Raw genomic sequence first — 15391 nt, forward strand, 5'->3', positions numbered from 1 at the left:
ACTTTTGCACTGACACCAAGATATCTGGGACAGGACAGTGCAGGGTATTCAATTGCCACATGCAGATCCAGATATGTTGAGTAACTGGACCCTTGTTTGACAAATGATGGTTCACCTGGAAAGTTTCAGGTGAGGCATGGGGGAATGTCAAATACTAAACCTACATGCATTACACAGGGAAAAGAATGACAGCCAGTGATGAAAAAGTGATTAATTGGAATGTGAATCTGTACGGACTAATGTTAATGCCGTGAACCAATAGCTAAAACAATCAATAATCTAGCATGTATTTGTAGGAAGATTCACTCCAAAAAAAAATCATGTTTGCCTCACAGGTTTTGGTCCAATTTGGTCTCATCATTTAGTAATGGGTATTGAGACTTTAGCAAAGGTGTAGTGGAGTTTGACAACATAATTCCAAATTAGTAACACCTTAGTCACCTTTGATAGATGTGAGAAGCCTAGCCTCGAAACTTCCACGAAATATTTGGGGTGGTTTGATCCACGTTTATAAGATCATGAAACTGTGATAGACTGATTATTTCAATCAAATAGGTTAGGGAAGACATTGGGTTCTGTTTAAACATTATGCAATGGTGGACCTAGAATGATGCTCTGCATTTCTTTTGCCTACAAAATGTAGACCCATGAAACAGATTGTCAGGTCATGCAGTTTATGTGCTATTTCACTGTATTCTTTCAAGCAAAACTTATGCTTTTGTCCAGCTAAAGTGGAGATCACCTTGTACAAATGGTAGGTATCCTGTAACATATATCAGAGAAAGACTCACTCAGAGATAGCAAGAACTGCCGATGCTGGAGTCAGAGATAACACAGTGTGGGCCTGGAGGAGTACAGCAGGGCAGGCAGTGTCAGTGGAGCAGAAGAGTCGATGTTTCGGGTCGGGACCCTTCTTCAGAAATTTCCCCAGAAATTTTCCAGAGATCATACCCTTTCTGAAGAAGGGTCCTGACCCGAAACATCAACTTTCCTGCTCCTGTGATGCTGCCTGGCCCGCTGTTTTCCTCCAGCTCCACACTGTGTTATCTCAGAAAAAGACTGATCTCTTATATTAGTTTCAAACAATAAGGGGGATTGAAGAAGAATTTTCCATTTCTTTTCCTACCATTTCTTTTCCTAACTAGCCCAGGTTCTTACCTGATTTTCTAATATGACATATAGTGGGGTAGGAGCGCGTGCAAGATAACAAAGTGTGGAGCTAGATGAACACAGTAGGCCAAGCAGCATCTTAGGAGCAAGATGCTGCTTGGCCTGCTGTGTTCATCCAGCTCCACACTTTGTTATCTTGGATTCTCCAGCATCTGCAGTTCCCATTGTCTCTGATAGGAGTGCATGCACTCTGATTTGTAAGGCAATATGGCTGGGTGCGACAAACAGCATAGATTTATTGGTCTTCTCCTGTCCATCATGTTTGCATGCATCAAGGATATACATTGTGCTTTTATAGCATAAAGGCAAGGTCACCACAGTCTCACTGGCTCATCAGAGAGAGACAGCTGGTGGTGGTTTAACATGAGGGTCACCACGTCTCAGGCAAGGGGAGAGGTTGAGAAGGAGAGTCCTTTGTGGTAACCTCAACTGGTGTGAGGTTGTATGTCTACTTTTTGTCCTTTGATTTATTCTGTGTCCTTTTCACTGGCAGAGCACAGTGGACAAGCTTATAAAGAAGACGAACCTAGCGCTCGTGGTAGGGACGCATTCATGGCGGGATCAGTTCATGGAGGCCATCACAGTCAGTGCAGGTAAGAGCTATGTACCTGATCTGTGGGCTGTTTTTAACATGGGACATAATCTTCCTGTGAGCTGGCAACAAGACACAAAGCAAAACCCAACACATGGACGATACCCTTGAGGAAAATGTTTATTTTTCTTTGGCTACCAAGAATGTTGTCATTGGAGATGCTTTTTGATAGGATGTAATGTTTGATCAGGGGCTGTGGTTAAATACAAACTCTCTCATCAGGTAAGAGCCAAGTAGTCCAACAAAAGTCATGCCCACTAGCTGGAGAATGGTGGGATGCTCTATCAGATTCACGGGAAAGGCATCATGGGATCAAATGCTTTTGAGACGCTCAAGCGATTACTGTCGGAAGGCGGCACAGTGGTTAGCACTGCTGCCTCACCACACCAGGAACCTGAGTCCGATTCCAGCCTTGGGTAACGGTCTGTGGGAGTTTGTATGCTCTCACCATGTCTGTGTGGGTTTCCTCTGGGTGCTCTAGTCTCTTCCCACAGTCCAAAGATAGGCAGGTTACATGGGTTGGCCATTCTAAATTGCCCCATAGTCTCCAGGGACATGCAAGCTAGGATGGGTTAGCCATGGAAAACATGAAGTTGAGGGGATGGGTCCCGATGAGCCGAATGGCTTCCTTATGCCCTGCAGGGATTCTATGACTTTCCTCATTAGTGAGGTTTGCAGTGCTGGAGATCCCACTCTTTGGGAACTACCTGCCAATCAGGGGACAGCAGCCCATCATTTCCACCTGTCTCCATGGAATCGTCACGCATGGAACATGTGTATTCGACGAGACTCATTCTCTAAAAAATTCAGACCATTTAGGAAATCCGGTTTGCCAGCAACAGTGGGCATCTTTCTTCAAAAATGCACTGGGGTATGGTCCAGAGAAGAGTCTCTGATTGTGATTGTGTTGCAGTATCCAGACCCAAAACTTTATTTTATTGTCCAGTTTTCTTTATTAGCTCAGGTACAGAGGGATGTATCCAACAACCTCCTTGTGACCAAAACAAATAAAACAAGCAACTCGCAACAAACCCAGAGACTGGAATTAAAACGTTGGTAGACACTGGAGACTAAGTAAGAAAGGATTCTCAGCATATTTCTAGAGTTAATAAATATACTGTGAAGAAGTTGTCAAACAAGATTCCCTTTCCGAAAACCATGCTGACCCTGCTTAATTGTGTGGTGAATCTTTAAATATCCTGCAACATCTCAATAACAGATTCCAGCATTTTCCCAGCGACAGATGTTCAGCTAACTAGCCTACATTTCCAGCTTTCGGTCTCCCTCAGAAGAGTTTGGTTTCCATTGTACCAATCCACCAGGACGTCTCCAGAATGCTGGCTTTTTTGGATTGCAGCTGCTGTTTCCGTTATCTGTTCAGTCAATTATTTAAGAATCTGTGATGCAGACTATCAAGTCAAGGGGATTTGTCAGCCTTCATTTTAAGAATTCTAGCAATCTTCTGCAGTGACTGTGACTGTTTTATTTCTCCCCTTCCTTTTCCCCCTTGATTGTCTGCTATTCCAGGGATTCTTGTTGTGTCTTCTATTTTGAAGGTATATACAAAATGCCTGTTCAAAGTCTTTGCTATTTCCTTGTTTCCCATTTATTAATTGCCCAGTGTCACCCAATAAGGGACTAAAGAGCTATTCTCTTCTTCATCAAATACTTGAAGATCTTATTCTCTATTTTCATATGTCTTCTTAGTTTACTCATATGCTGTAATCTCACTTTTTTGTTATCATTTGCTTGTTTCTAAAACTTCCACAAGCTTCTGGTCTACCATGCAACTTGAAACTAGTGTGTGCCTTCTCTTTCAATTTTATACTGTAACTTCCTTATTTAGCCACCATCCTTCTGCAGAGTCTTTCTTTCCAATTGGCATGTACCTTTGTTGAGAATAATGAAATATCACCTTTGTTGTCTGCCACAACTTTCAATTCTCCAAATACTTTAATACTGTTCAAAAAAGGGGACTGGGATAAATCAGGGAAATACAAGGTGATTAACGTAACATTAGTAATAGGCGAGTTACTGGAATCATTAGAACATAGAACATTACAGCGCAGTACAGGCCCTTCGGCCCTCGATGTTGCGCCGACCTGTGAAACCAATCAGAAGCCCATCTCACCTACACTATTCCATTATCATCCATATGTTTATCCAATGACGATTTAAATGTCCTTAAAGTTGGCGAGTCTACGAAAAAGGTGAAATTTATTTGGAAAGAAATGGACCAATCAAGGAGAACTGGCGTTTGGTTTGTCAAAGCAAAACATGCCTATTTGGATGGCACGGCGGCTTAGTGGTTAGCACCGCTACCTGACAGCACCAGGGACCCAGGTCCAATTCCATCCTCATCCTAGGCCTGAAACGTCAGCTTTTGTTCTCCTGAGATGCTGCTTGGCCTGCTGTGTTCATCGAGCTCCGCACTTTGTTATCTCGGATTCTCCAGCATCTGCAGTTCTTATTACGTCTGCGTGGAGTTTTCATGTTCTCCCCAAGTCTGAGTGGGTTTCATCCCATAATCCAAACCTGTGCAGGTTAGGTCAATGCTAAATTGTCTGTCATTTCGTGGGAAATGCAGGGATAGAGGAGTGGGTCTGGGTGGGATGCTCTTTGGAGTGTTGGTGCAGACTCAGTTGGTCCTTCAATACTGTAGGGTTTCTATGACCCTAACTTGATTGAATTTTTTTTTTGATGGTTGATCAAGCTGTTGTCGTATGGATTTGAACAAAGGGCAATGTGGGAGGATTATCGAAATGGTAGCAGTGTAGAGAAAGGGTGAGAGTGGTGTTTTAGATATGAAATTGGCTCAGGGAAACACAGCATAAGCTGATGGTTCATATATATCACAGGTTGGGAGATGGTTTGAGCAAGTTATCCCCGGAAATCACCTTTGTGTTTATAACACTTCTCTGAGTTTCTGAGCTTTTCTGTTTCCATAGATGGCTGAGCCTTGAGGACTAGGGTGTAGCATTATAATGTTGGCACGTTGTATGAAACTTGGCAATGGTAAACAGAAACGCACAAAGTTGTAGACTTTAGGATCACGTATATAAAGCAGAGAAATCGTGGTGTTTAAATGTACATAAAATGAGGGACTTCAGTCATTGGGAGAGTTTTCAAAAATTAAGATGATTCTGAATGGAACAGGGAAGGTGAGGAGATGAGCCTATAGAGATTTTATGCTCATAAGGTTTTGAGTTGGGGGGAAAAAAACTCCCTGAGTAACCAAAGGTAATAGATGTAAAATCGAGGGCAAAAGATTTGGAGACAACCAGAGTAGAAAATATCCTCACTTGAAGCACCTGCAGTGCGCTATAGAACATAAAACATAGAACAGTACAGCACAGAACAGGCCCTTCAGCCCACAATGTTGTAAAGGGTGGTAGTAACTAACTCCAGAAGTTGTTTTAAAAGAGTGGGACATGCACTGGAGGACAAGGAATTTACAGTATTGCAGGCATAAAGTGGGTGCATGGGAATAAGCATGATTACTCTTCCAGCGAGACAGCACTGGCACTGTGGTGCACAGTGGCCTCCTTCTGTGAAGTAAGTTTCTATCATCCTAAGAATCAAATAATAGGAATTTGTTTCTGCTGGACCATAAGGTACCAATTCATCTTTCAAATCCATTGTTAATTACTGTCTTGGAAGAAGAGTTGCATTTTTTTTCTGCGCAAGGGTGTCACGAAGGTGACATGTGAATGATATGGACAGAAGAGGCAAATATATTTCCATTCCACTCAGGGGGAGGCGATGGCCTAGTGGTATTACACTGGATTGTTATTCCAGAGATCCAAATAATGTCCTGGGGACACAGATTCAAATCCCACAATGGCAGATGATGGAATTTGTATTCAATAAATATCTGGAATTAGTCATCTAATGATGACTGTGAATCCATTGCGAATTGTCGGAGGCGGGGAGAAACCCATCTAGTTCACTAATGTCCTTCAGCGAAGGAACATGCTATCCTTACCTGGTCTGGCTTACACGTGACTCCAGACCAACAGCAATGTGGTTGACTCTGGGCAATTAGGGGGATGGGCAATAATTGCTGCCTTGGCAGTGATGCCCTGATCCTGTGAATAAATGATAACTTAAAAAAAAATTACTGGACAGATTATCTCATGAGGCAGTATGCTGGCTGACAACATGGCAGCTGACTGAATGATTTTTATGCAGTTTCCAGACGATGCAAGTATTATTAATGGTTGTTCTAACAAGTTGACAATCTGATCCAGACAAGCTTGTGTAACAGGCACAGGATATTTTCTATGGAAATAACAATGGCCACATTCCCAAGAGAACCCACGCCAAAACATCCCATGTGTCAACCTTTATGAAAGTGCACTTTTGCTTTGTTACGGCTTGGTTTGGATTGACGAGCAAACATCATATTAAAGGGTGAAGGTTATGTTACTTGAAAAAGAATATTTAGGGACAATGCTCCATGTTATGAGGTATCAGAATTTACGTTGACTGTCAAGGAATCAAAACAACCATCAGATGTACTTTTCGTCACTGCCGCAACATTTAAATATTGAATTTACCCAGTGGATGCCAGAGATGCAAAAATCAACCTCACTTAGCAGAAGGCTTAATATCATAGAATCCCTGCAGTGCAGAAGCAGGCCAATTTGGCCCATCAAGTTGACACCAAACCCCCAAAGAGCATCCCACTGAGACCCACCCCCTTAGCCTATATTTCCCATGGCAAATCCACCTAGCCTCCACATCCCTGGACACTCTGGGCAATTTCCCATGGCCAATCCACCTAAGCTGCATATCTTTGGACTGCAGGAGGGAATCGGAGCACCCGGAGGATACCCACGCAGACACAAAGAGAACGTGCAAACTCCACACAGACAGTCGTCCGAATGTGGAATCGAACCCAGGTCCCTGTCACGATGCTAACCACTGAGCCACAGTGAAAACAAATTGACATGTTAAGTGCGGAAATAAATTTGTGCATGTTCTATTTAGTGCTTTCATTGCTTTGTTCCTTCTCATTGGCAATGCTGGTATTTATTCACCATCCATGCTTGCCTGGTGCTGTCTGTGACAATTTAATACAATGGAGTTATTTGGTCAGAAAGCAACTGTGTTGGTGTTGGGCTGGAGTCACATATATGTTGAAATAACTGCACAGAGTCCAGGTCCCGAGTCATCACCTTTTATTTACTAGTATCCAGTACACAGGCTGTGGCCAGCCAGCTCGGAATCCACTCTTAACTGAAGACATCATAATCGCCTGGTTATATTGGTCAGCCAAGGCTTTCCTGATTGACCCAGGTTAACAACCCCATTCAAGAACTTCATAGCGAATGAGGTCCACCTGTTCCCAATCACGACAGGTCAGGCTGGGTGAGGACAGCAGCTATCTTTCCTGAATGACATCAATGAACCAGCCAGCTTTCTAGGTCAAACTGACAATTTCACAACCACTTCAACCATAGCCATCCTCCTTGTTACTACATTTTTTTGGAAATTATTTCCATTTGTTAAAGCCCACCATGGAGTAATTGAACCTCTCACATTCCGGATTAACTGTGATACAACCATCCCAATTTCGTCAATAAGATGTTTTGTGATATCTTGAAAACAGAGTTTGCGGGATTAAATACAAAGGCACGCCAGTGCAGAACTTGCAAATATTCCCCCTGAGTTTTAAAGGCCTTTTACATGTTGAAAATTCTCCCCTCCATGTATGAAAAGAAAGACCCAGAAGACCTTTGGTTGTCCAGGTACACCCTACTGTAACTCCATTGAGCCTCCTATCAGTGTGACTAGAACTACATGGGTCCTGCTCTTGTGACATTAGATTCTTGACAATTGTTTTACAGACATTCTGTCATCTTCATCCACGTCTACTAGTAGGCAGGGAGCTAATACCTACCTTTCAGTCAGCTGAGTTTTGTTGTCATTTTGATCCTTTGGTTTTCCCTAAATCTCAAGCCAGACTTCTGAGGTAACATTTATTAACAGGCTCACCAATGATGGTGTGGCTACAGTGCAGCGTAGAGTTTCCAGCCTCTTAGCAAAGTAGGAACATATGGCTACTGAGGTCATGGTGATTCACAGTTTACCTCATGAGGCTCACCGACATGTTCCTTAAACTCTATCTATCTGATTCTGTCTGGGTGTGCAGCCAAACATGGTGAATAGTTGTAGGAGTATTCACCATCACCGAGAAAATAAAGACCAAGACTCACCAATACCCACACCACCCCACTCCCCATCCCGCTCTTGAACCCTTCTTGTAGGCACAATTCCAGCAGAATTGTTTTCTTCTTTTGATGTCCAAGATTTGGATGAATTCCCTGGGCACTTGGGCTCACAAAGAGTTAAACAGCGAGGACACAGTCGTAGAGAATATGCTCGAATTCCCTTGAGTAGAGAAATTTCCACAGATCGCTTCCTGCTGCTCGCATGCTAGCTCACACACCAACCTTCATTGCATCTAAAGCAGTAAATGCAAAATGCCCTTACATTGGCTGCAGCGTCTTAAAGCTTATGGCATGCTTAAAGCATTTTAAGGTTTAAACTCCCTCTCGGTGTCGGTGAATGAACGAGAGATCATCTCTTGGCCTTGTTATATGGTTCTAAGGTTCTGGAAGGAGGTGGATTCACAGGTAATGGAGCATTGACTGGCCAGAGGAAAGACAATCTAAAGGGTTGTGTCAGAAGACTGAATTTCATTGGCTGCATAAACCATCTTCTGGCTTCTCTCAAGCCTAGGAAAGTGCTGCTGAGCTGTTTGTGCAAGCACAGTGCAGTTTACAGAGGATACCAGACAGAGCAGAACTGAATTTGAGCACATTGCCTTCCAAGGCATAAATAATGCTTCACACATTTCGTTTTAGTTTGACATTGGCCGCAAGTTCAGTGAGGTTCAGGTGCCTATGAATAGAAGTCCAAGCAAGTTCTCAATATGAACTTGAAATTGAAATGTTCAGCTTTTAAGTGGTTTTAAATTGGGTTGAGTGCTGGTATCTGACATTGTAGCAAACATTTTTATACACCACACATTTATCTTTCTTCATTGCAAGCCCTTTTCTTGTCACACAATCTACTTCAGATAGGCGCTAAAGTGGATGGTCCTGCAACATTGGGTTACTGCTGTACTGTGAAGGATTAATATGAATATGTTAATAGGATAGGTTACATCATTGGTGATGTAAGATCACATGATTGCCAGAACTACGGAGAGATGGTAGAATGTGTGAATCCTTGTGCAAAGCATGGAGTGAAAGGGCAATGTTCAACGCAAGGTTATGTTTAAGAATGGCCAAGCCTCGCACAGCCCCTCTCACCTCCAGCTCTGAACGTAACTACATGACAATCACAAATGCTGTGACAGCAGGGGAAAGGCCTGAAAACTAAAAAGCAATAAGGAAAACAAACTGTGCATGAAAGGACAAAACCAGAAAAATAAGCCAGGAAGTGGCCCAAAAAAAATCAATCAGCAATCTAAAAGCATGTGGATCATGACTAAATTAAAGAAAAGCAATATAAAAAAACCTCGCGCTTACGAGTGTGTTTTGGAAATATAGCATATCAGAACCATTCTGCCTTTCTCAGCTGCTCCACCATTTATTATGACCATGGCTGATCAGCCAACTCAATAGTCTGACCCCACTTTTCTTTCATATTCATTGATCCCTTTAGTCCCAAGTTCTACAGCAAACTCCTGTTTGAAATCGCACAATGTTTTGGCCTGTACTGCATTCCGTAGTAGCAAATTCCACAGGCTCACCGCTGAAGAAATTTCTCTTCATCTCAAAATTCAGTAGTTTTCTCCGTAACTTAAACTATAATCCCCAGTTCTGGACTTGTGCCATCATGAATGTCCTTCCCACATCTACGCTGTCTAATCCTGTTAGAGTTTTGTAGGGTAATAAAGGGATCTCACCACATTCCTCTGAAAGCACAGCAGGCCAAAATCAGGTTTTAAAGTTGCTGAACTGTCCTTGTAGATTTGCGAGTTACAGGACTGTATCAAAGCTAGTAGAAAAATCTAACAAGGAACAGGCATGTACCCATCTCTAAGTTGGTAGCGTAGGTGACGTCTTGGTCTGATGGGGAATTACTGAAGAAATCACTGTTAATATGGAAATCCTAAAAAGATTTGATGCGTTCTTCAGCCTTGTGAGGCATCACACAGGCAATAAATCAAATACAGAGAAGTGCTGACCAATCAGAGGCTTGTAGTTCTCTGTTACCAGCAACATTACTGGGAATGATGGATGCTGCCAGGACTGCAGATAGGTCTTCACTTGTTGCTGGATTCCTGGAGAGAGGCATTGTGGAGTGGTATGGATATATTCTAATCAACCTGCTCAGAGTTCCATTCGGAGTAAGTGTGACTTGAGCCCAGGTAGGGACACTACTATTACACCTCTTAGAGTAGTACGAGAGAATCCAGGAGTGGGTAGAACTGGGGTTGAGATGCAAGACCAAGCATTTTGAGGTTTTTTGATTGGGTCCTGAGTGTTTATTAATGATACAATAAGTGCAATAAATGACTTGCCAGTATCCAAATCCTCAGGTGAATTAGTTTGTAATGACTGAGAAGGATATTGACCAAATGCTGGCCAATGGGAATAGATTAATTTAGGATATCTGGTCAGCATGAATGTGTTGGACCATAGGGTCTGTTTCCATGTTGTACATCTCTATGACTCTATGACTAAAATTATAGTGATCAAAGGTTAGCCTGATGTTGGGCATTGATGTTCTAACCTTTTCACTGAATCCATTATGTATCAAATGAATATCTTAAAAGGATTTGAAGATTTTTTTCGGAGAATTGTAAACGGTAGGTGCTCCAACTTTATATAATTGGTTTTAGAGCAGAGTTATATCACAGAATGTTGCAATATCAGATCAGATTGTCATCGGCATCTCTTGCAATCTGCGATAACAAAGTTATTTCATTCACTGCAGAGTGTCAAAATTTGTTACTCAGCAGCTGTAAACTCTTGCATTCCCTCTGTTGAGACCAGGCATTGCATTAAGTAAATATTTGTCGGGTTTGTAGAATAGTTGGGAAGAACAGGAAGTGAGTTTAGTTCAGCCTTGGCTGTAGCGCACAATTAAACAAATTAAACTGGTTATAAACAGGATAATGTGTCCAAGCTGGTAGCAGAGTAGGGCTCTTGAGCCTGGGGCTTGTACACTTTTCTTTTGCTCCCTTTTTTCGTACTTTTCTTCTTACTCACCTTGTACTTCTTGTGAAGAGCTTGACCATGGCGATAGCAACAGCAAGGTGAGCCCAGTGCGATCCTTTGGTTGCTGTGGTTCCCTGTGGTGTCTGTGGTGTTATGACAGCAAAACTCAGCAGGTCTGGCAGCATCTGTGGAGAAAAATCAGAGGTAACAGTTCGGGACCAGTTACCCTTCTTTGGAACCAATGGACTTCTGAAGAAGGGTCACTGTACCCAAAACATTAACTCTGTTTCTCTCTCCATGGACGCTGCCAGGTCTGCTGAGTTTTTTCAGCAATTTCTGATTTTGATTCAGTAACCAGTTCCAGTGAGAATTCTATTCAGCATTCACAATTAAGTTTAGCTTTTGAACTGCCAAAATAATGTGTATAGTATTAGCTTAACTATTCACTACTGATTTGAAATAAGTGCAACAGATCTGTGCAATGTCCCACTGCCACAGAGTTCAAAAGAAAATAAAATTTGAATAATTGTTAAAGAAATAATTAAGCTACAAATTCACCTCAGCTGTATATCTGACTAGTGAACCAGTTCACTCCTTGTTGAAAGTGCCAACATTCTATAACATCGGAGACTGGGAGTAATATATTCACTTATCAGTCATTCGCACAATGAAATAGTCTTATCACCACTTGGGAACCATTTCAGCAGGATATACATCAAATGTGATATTGTATCGTATTACCCTCAGCAAACTATTTCAGTCAGCATGTGTTTTTAGGAACAAATCTGTAGAATTGATATGATTTAAGCAAACCTGTTTAAAACCAGTGAACTTTGTTCCCAATTGTTACTAATATTGGACCATGTTAATGTCAACTTTTTCTCTCATATGCGAAGTACAGGAATCAGAATTCACAGTTCTTTCTTTATTTGAACTCATTTGCCCATGTAACACAATGACAATGCACACCATCTTCCTCATTAGCCTTCTGAGGAGAATAGTTCAAGTCACTGATGAACATTTATAGCAAAGACTGAAGTCACCTGAACTGAGTAGTATTTTAATATTCAGGTCCCTCAACTCTTGATATTTCAGAAAGTAAACAATTAACATTAACCCACCAAACTCAGGTAGACCCAATCAATGTCAAATTGATCTTGCCATTGTATTTATTGCTGAGGAATCCAGTTAGAGTGATCTGACAATATAGAGTCATACAGCACAGAAACAGACCCTTCAGTCCAACCAGTCCATACTGACCACAATCCCAAAGTAAACCCGTCCCACCTGCCTGTGCTTGGCTCATGTCTCTCCAAACATTTCTTACTTATCCTAAATGTCTTTTAAACTTTGTAAGTGCACCCATATCCACCACTTCCTCTGGAAGTTCATTCCACACATGAATGACTCCATGTGTAGGAAAAAAAAACCCTCGTGCCCTTTTTAAATCTTTCTCCTCTCACCTTAAAAATATGACCCCTAGTCTTTAAATCCCCTACCTAGGAAAAAGACACCTCTGTCTCATTTTATCTATCCCCCTCATGATTTTATAAATCTCTATAACGCCACCCCTCAACCTTCTACTCTCCAATAAAAATGTCCCAGCCTATCCAGCCTCTCCCCGTAATTCAAACTGTCCATTCCTGGCAACATCCTGGTAAATCTCTTCTGAACCCTCTCTAGTTCACAATATCCTTCCTATAACATGGTAGATGCTTCTTGAACATTTCAAGTGTCAACACAGACTTTGTTTCCTTACTACCAGAGATTGCATTAGTCTTTTAAGTATATTCTGCTGTTACTTGTAACTGTGAGGTTTGCATTGATTTATTGGATGACATGAAAGGGCTTTATGTACAAATGTGAGGGTGGTAGTGTCAGAGGCATGTCAGAGTATTAGGTTGTGTTTCCCAGAAATTTCTCAGATTTAAAGATCTATGAGACGAGGGAAAATTAGGAATTGAAGTATATTGATATTGCTAAGAAAACTGTGTTCCAAAAATTGTGTGACTGCAGGCTTTCAAGTCCCCAAGACCTGATACTGTACATCCCAAAATGTTGAAAGAGGTAGCTATGGAGTTTGTGGATGAATTGGTGATTGTCTTCCAAAGTTATATCCATTCTACAATGGGTCCCACAAATTTGAAGGTATCAAATGTTAAGCTACAATTGATAACAAACATGTCAGTCTTACATCAGCATTATTGAAAGTGGTAGCACTTGTTATAAAGCTGCCATCTGCTTTGTAACTTCACATCAGTTATTGGCTACAGTTTCCCACTTGTTATGATTAATGTTGAGGAACTTTTTTTAACAGTGTTCTTGAATTGAAGCTTTGGAATCTTGTTGGTTCTTAATACAGGCAATCTATCCATAAATATACAGCCAAATTCTATTTTGCACACATACCCAAACCAACAAAACCTTCTTTGCCTGATTAGCATCAGCATGCTTGGCATGTTTGCTCTCAAAAGGATCTTTTTTTAATAATAGTTGTTCATTAGATGTCGGCTTTGCTGGTTGGGCCAGTATTTGCTACCCATCCCTAGTTACCCTTCTGACGATGGTGATGACCTGCCTTCTTGAAACCCTGCAGTCCATTTGGTATGGGTAGACTCACAAATCCATTATGGAGAAGTTCCAGGATTTAGACACAGCAGCAGTGAGAAAATGATGATATATTTCCAAGCCAGAATATTGAGTGACTTGCAGGGGAACTGGCAGGTGGTAGTGTTCCCATTTTTCTGCTGACTATGTCCATTTAGGTGGAAGTGGTTGTGGGTTTGGAATTAGCTGGCTCAGCAGTCTTGGTGAATTTCTGCAGTGGATCTTGAGGATGGTACGTTAGTGTTGGAGAGATGAAATATATGTGGATATGGTGCCAATCAAGTGGGCAGCTGTGTGCAGGATGGTCTCATGCTTCTTGCTGTTGGGCCTGCACTCATCCAGACATCTACATAGGTGTTTCTTTCCTTCCATCCGGTGCCCGGGATGTTTCGTAGGCAATAGAGTTGGAGGTTATTGAGTTGTCTTTCTTGATATGTGTAGACCGTCCCGACTTTGCTGTCATCTTGCGACATGCTGACAGTTCAGACCTTGAGGAGTGTGCTGTCTGATCTTGCGTGCAGATACACTCCTTCCATGTTGGCAGGAATTGAAAAGATCAGGAGGACACAGAGAAAAGTACAGCTGTATGTTTGGTAGATTCGCGTTGCCAAGGGCAAAGAAAAAAGACGCAGGCCCAGGATCTGCATCTGCAAGGACTAAATCCAAAAGCTGGAGTTTTGAAAGGGAAACCCGAACTGTTTGAAGTCCCACCCAGATCTTCCTGAACAGCAAGAAGCAAATAGGTCCAGTCCTTTGATCAGATTAGTGTAAATTTACGAAGTCCATTTCTCCACATCCCTGCCACCCATGTCCATTTACAGCCTGTTCACTGTCGTTAAACAGCACAGTACACCGTTTCTTTTATTCCCCATTGCACTTGGAGCTGGAACAGTTGCTGCCTGGTTACAATGAGGCCCCTAACTGATCACTAACCGACCTTTCACATCCTCAATTGACATTGGTGGGGGTGGAGTTTGGACGAAAGTGGGAAGGTGGCAGGGTTCTGGTGTGCAACCAGCTCCCCGAATTCAGTTCACTTCCTGCCTCAGGACCTATGCCTATAGGCACAGGAAATTCTGCCCATAGTTTTGGTTTATAAGTGGCTCAATACAGTATATAGCACATAATGAAAGCAAAAGTTAGATGGAAGGTTTGTTGCTGTTCCTTAAGTACCCTGGGATGTAGATTATTAGGCCCTGGGGATTTATTGGCCTATAAACCCAAAAAATCTCCCAGCACCATTTCTCTACTAATACTGATCACCCTCAATTCTTCCCTCTCACTGAATCTTACATCCTCCAACAATTCTGGTAGCTGATTTGTGTCTTCTTTTGTGAAGACAGAAGAAAAATGTGTATTTTGTTGCTCAATCATTTCTTTGGCCCCTATTATACATTCTCCTGTTTCTGTCTGTAGGAGACCTACATTTTCTTCACCAATTTCCTTCTCTTCACGTACCTATAGAAACTCTTGTCACCAGTCTTTATGTTCCCTGCAAGCTTACTCTCGTACTGTATTTTCCTCTTCTTAATCAATGCCTTGTTCCTTCTTTGCTGAATTCTAAAATGCTCCCAGTCCTCAGACATATTATTTTTCTCGGCCAATCTGTATGCTTCTTCCTTAGATCACATAAAATCTCTAATTTCCTATGTAAGCCATGGATTGGCCCTCTATCTTGTTATGGTCACTCATCCCCAAGGGGTCTCGCACAGCTAGATTGGCAATGATTCCCTTCTCATTACACAGCACCCAATCCAAGATGGCCTGCTGTCTCGTTGGTACTTCCACATGTTAGTCAAGCACACTATCCTATATACACTCCAGGAATTTCTCCTCTATGGCA

General features: G+C 42.0%; 1 protein-coding gene across 2 annotated transcripts in view; it reads left to right on the forward strand.

Moving 5' to 3' along the window:
• The window catches only part of slc8a3 (solute carrier family 8 member 3), a 421591-nt gene that overhangs the window by 390437 nt on the left and 15763 nt on the right, over window positions 1–15391 (forward strand). For both annotated transcript variants that reach the window (XM_048538004.2, XM_048538005.2), the window contains exon 6: window positions 1664–1763. In XM_048538004.2, coding sequence (XP_048393961.1) covers window positions 1664–1763 — 100 coding nt within the window. The remainder of the gene's footprint in view (window positions 1–1663; window positions 1764–15391) is intronic.

Source organism: Stegostoma tigrinum, chromosome 10 (assembly GCF_030684315.1).
Source record: "Stegostoma tigrinum isolate sSteTig4 chromosome 10, sSteTig4.hap1, whole genome shotgun sequence".
NCBI lineage: Eukaryota > Metazoa > Chordata > Chondrichthyes > Orectolobiformes > Stegostomatidae > Stegostoma > Stegostoma tigrinum.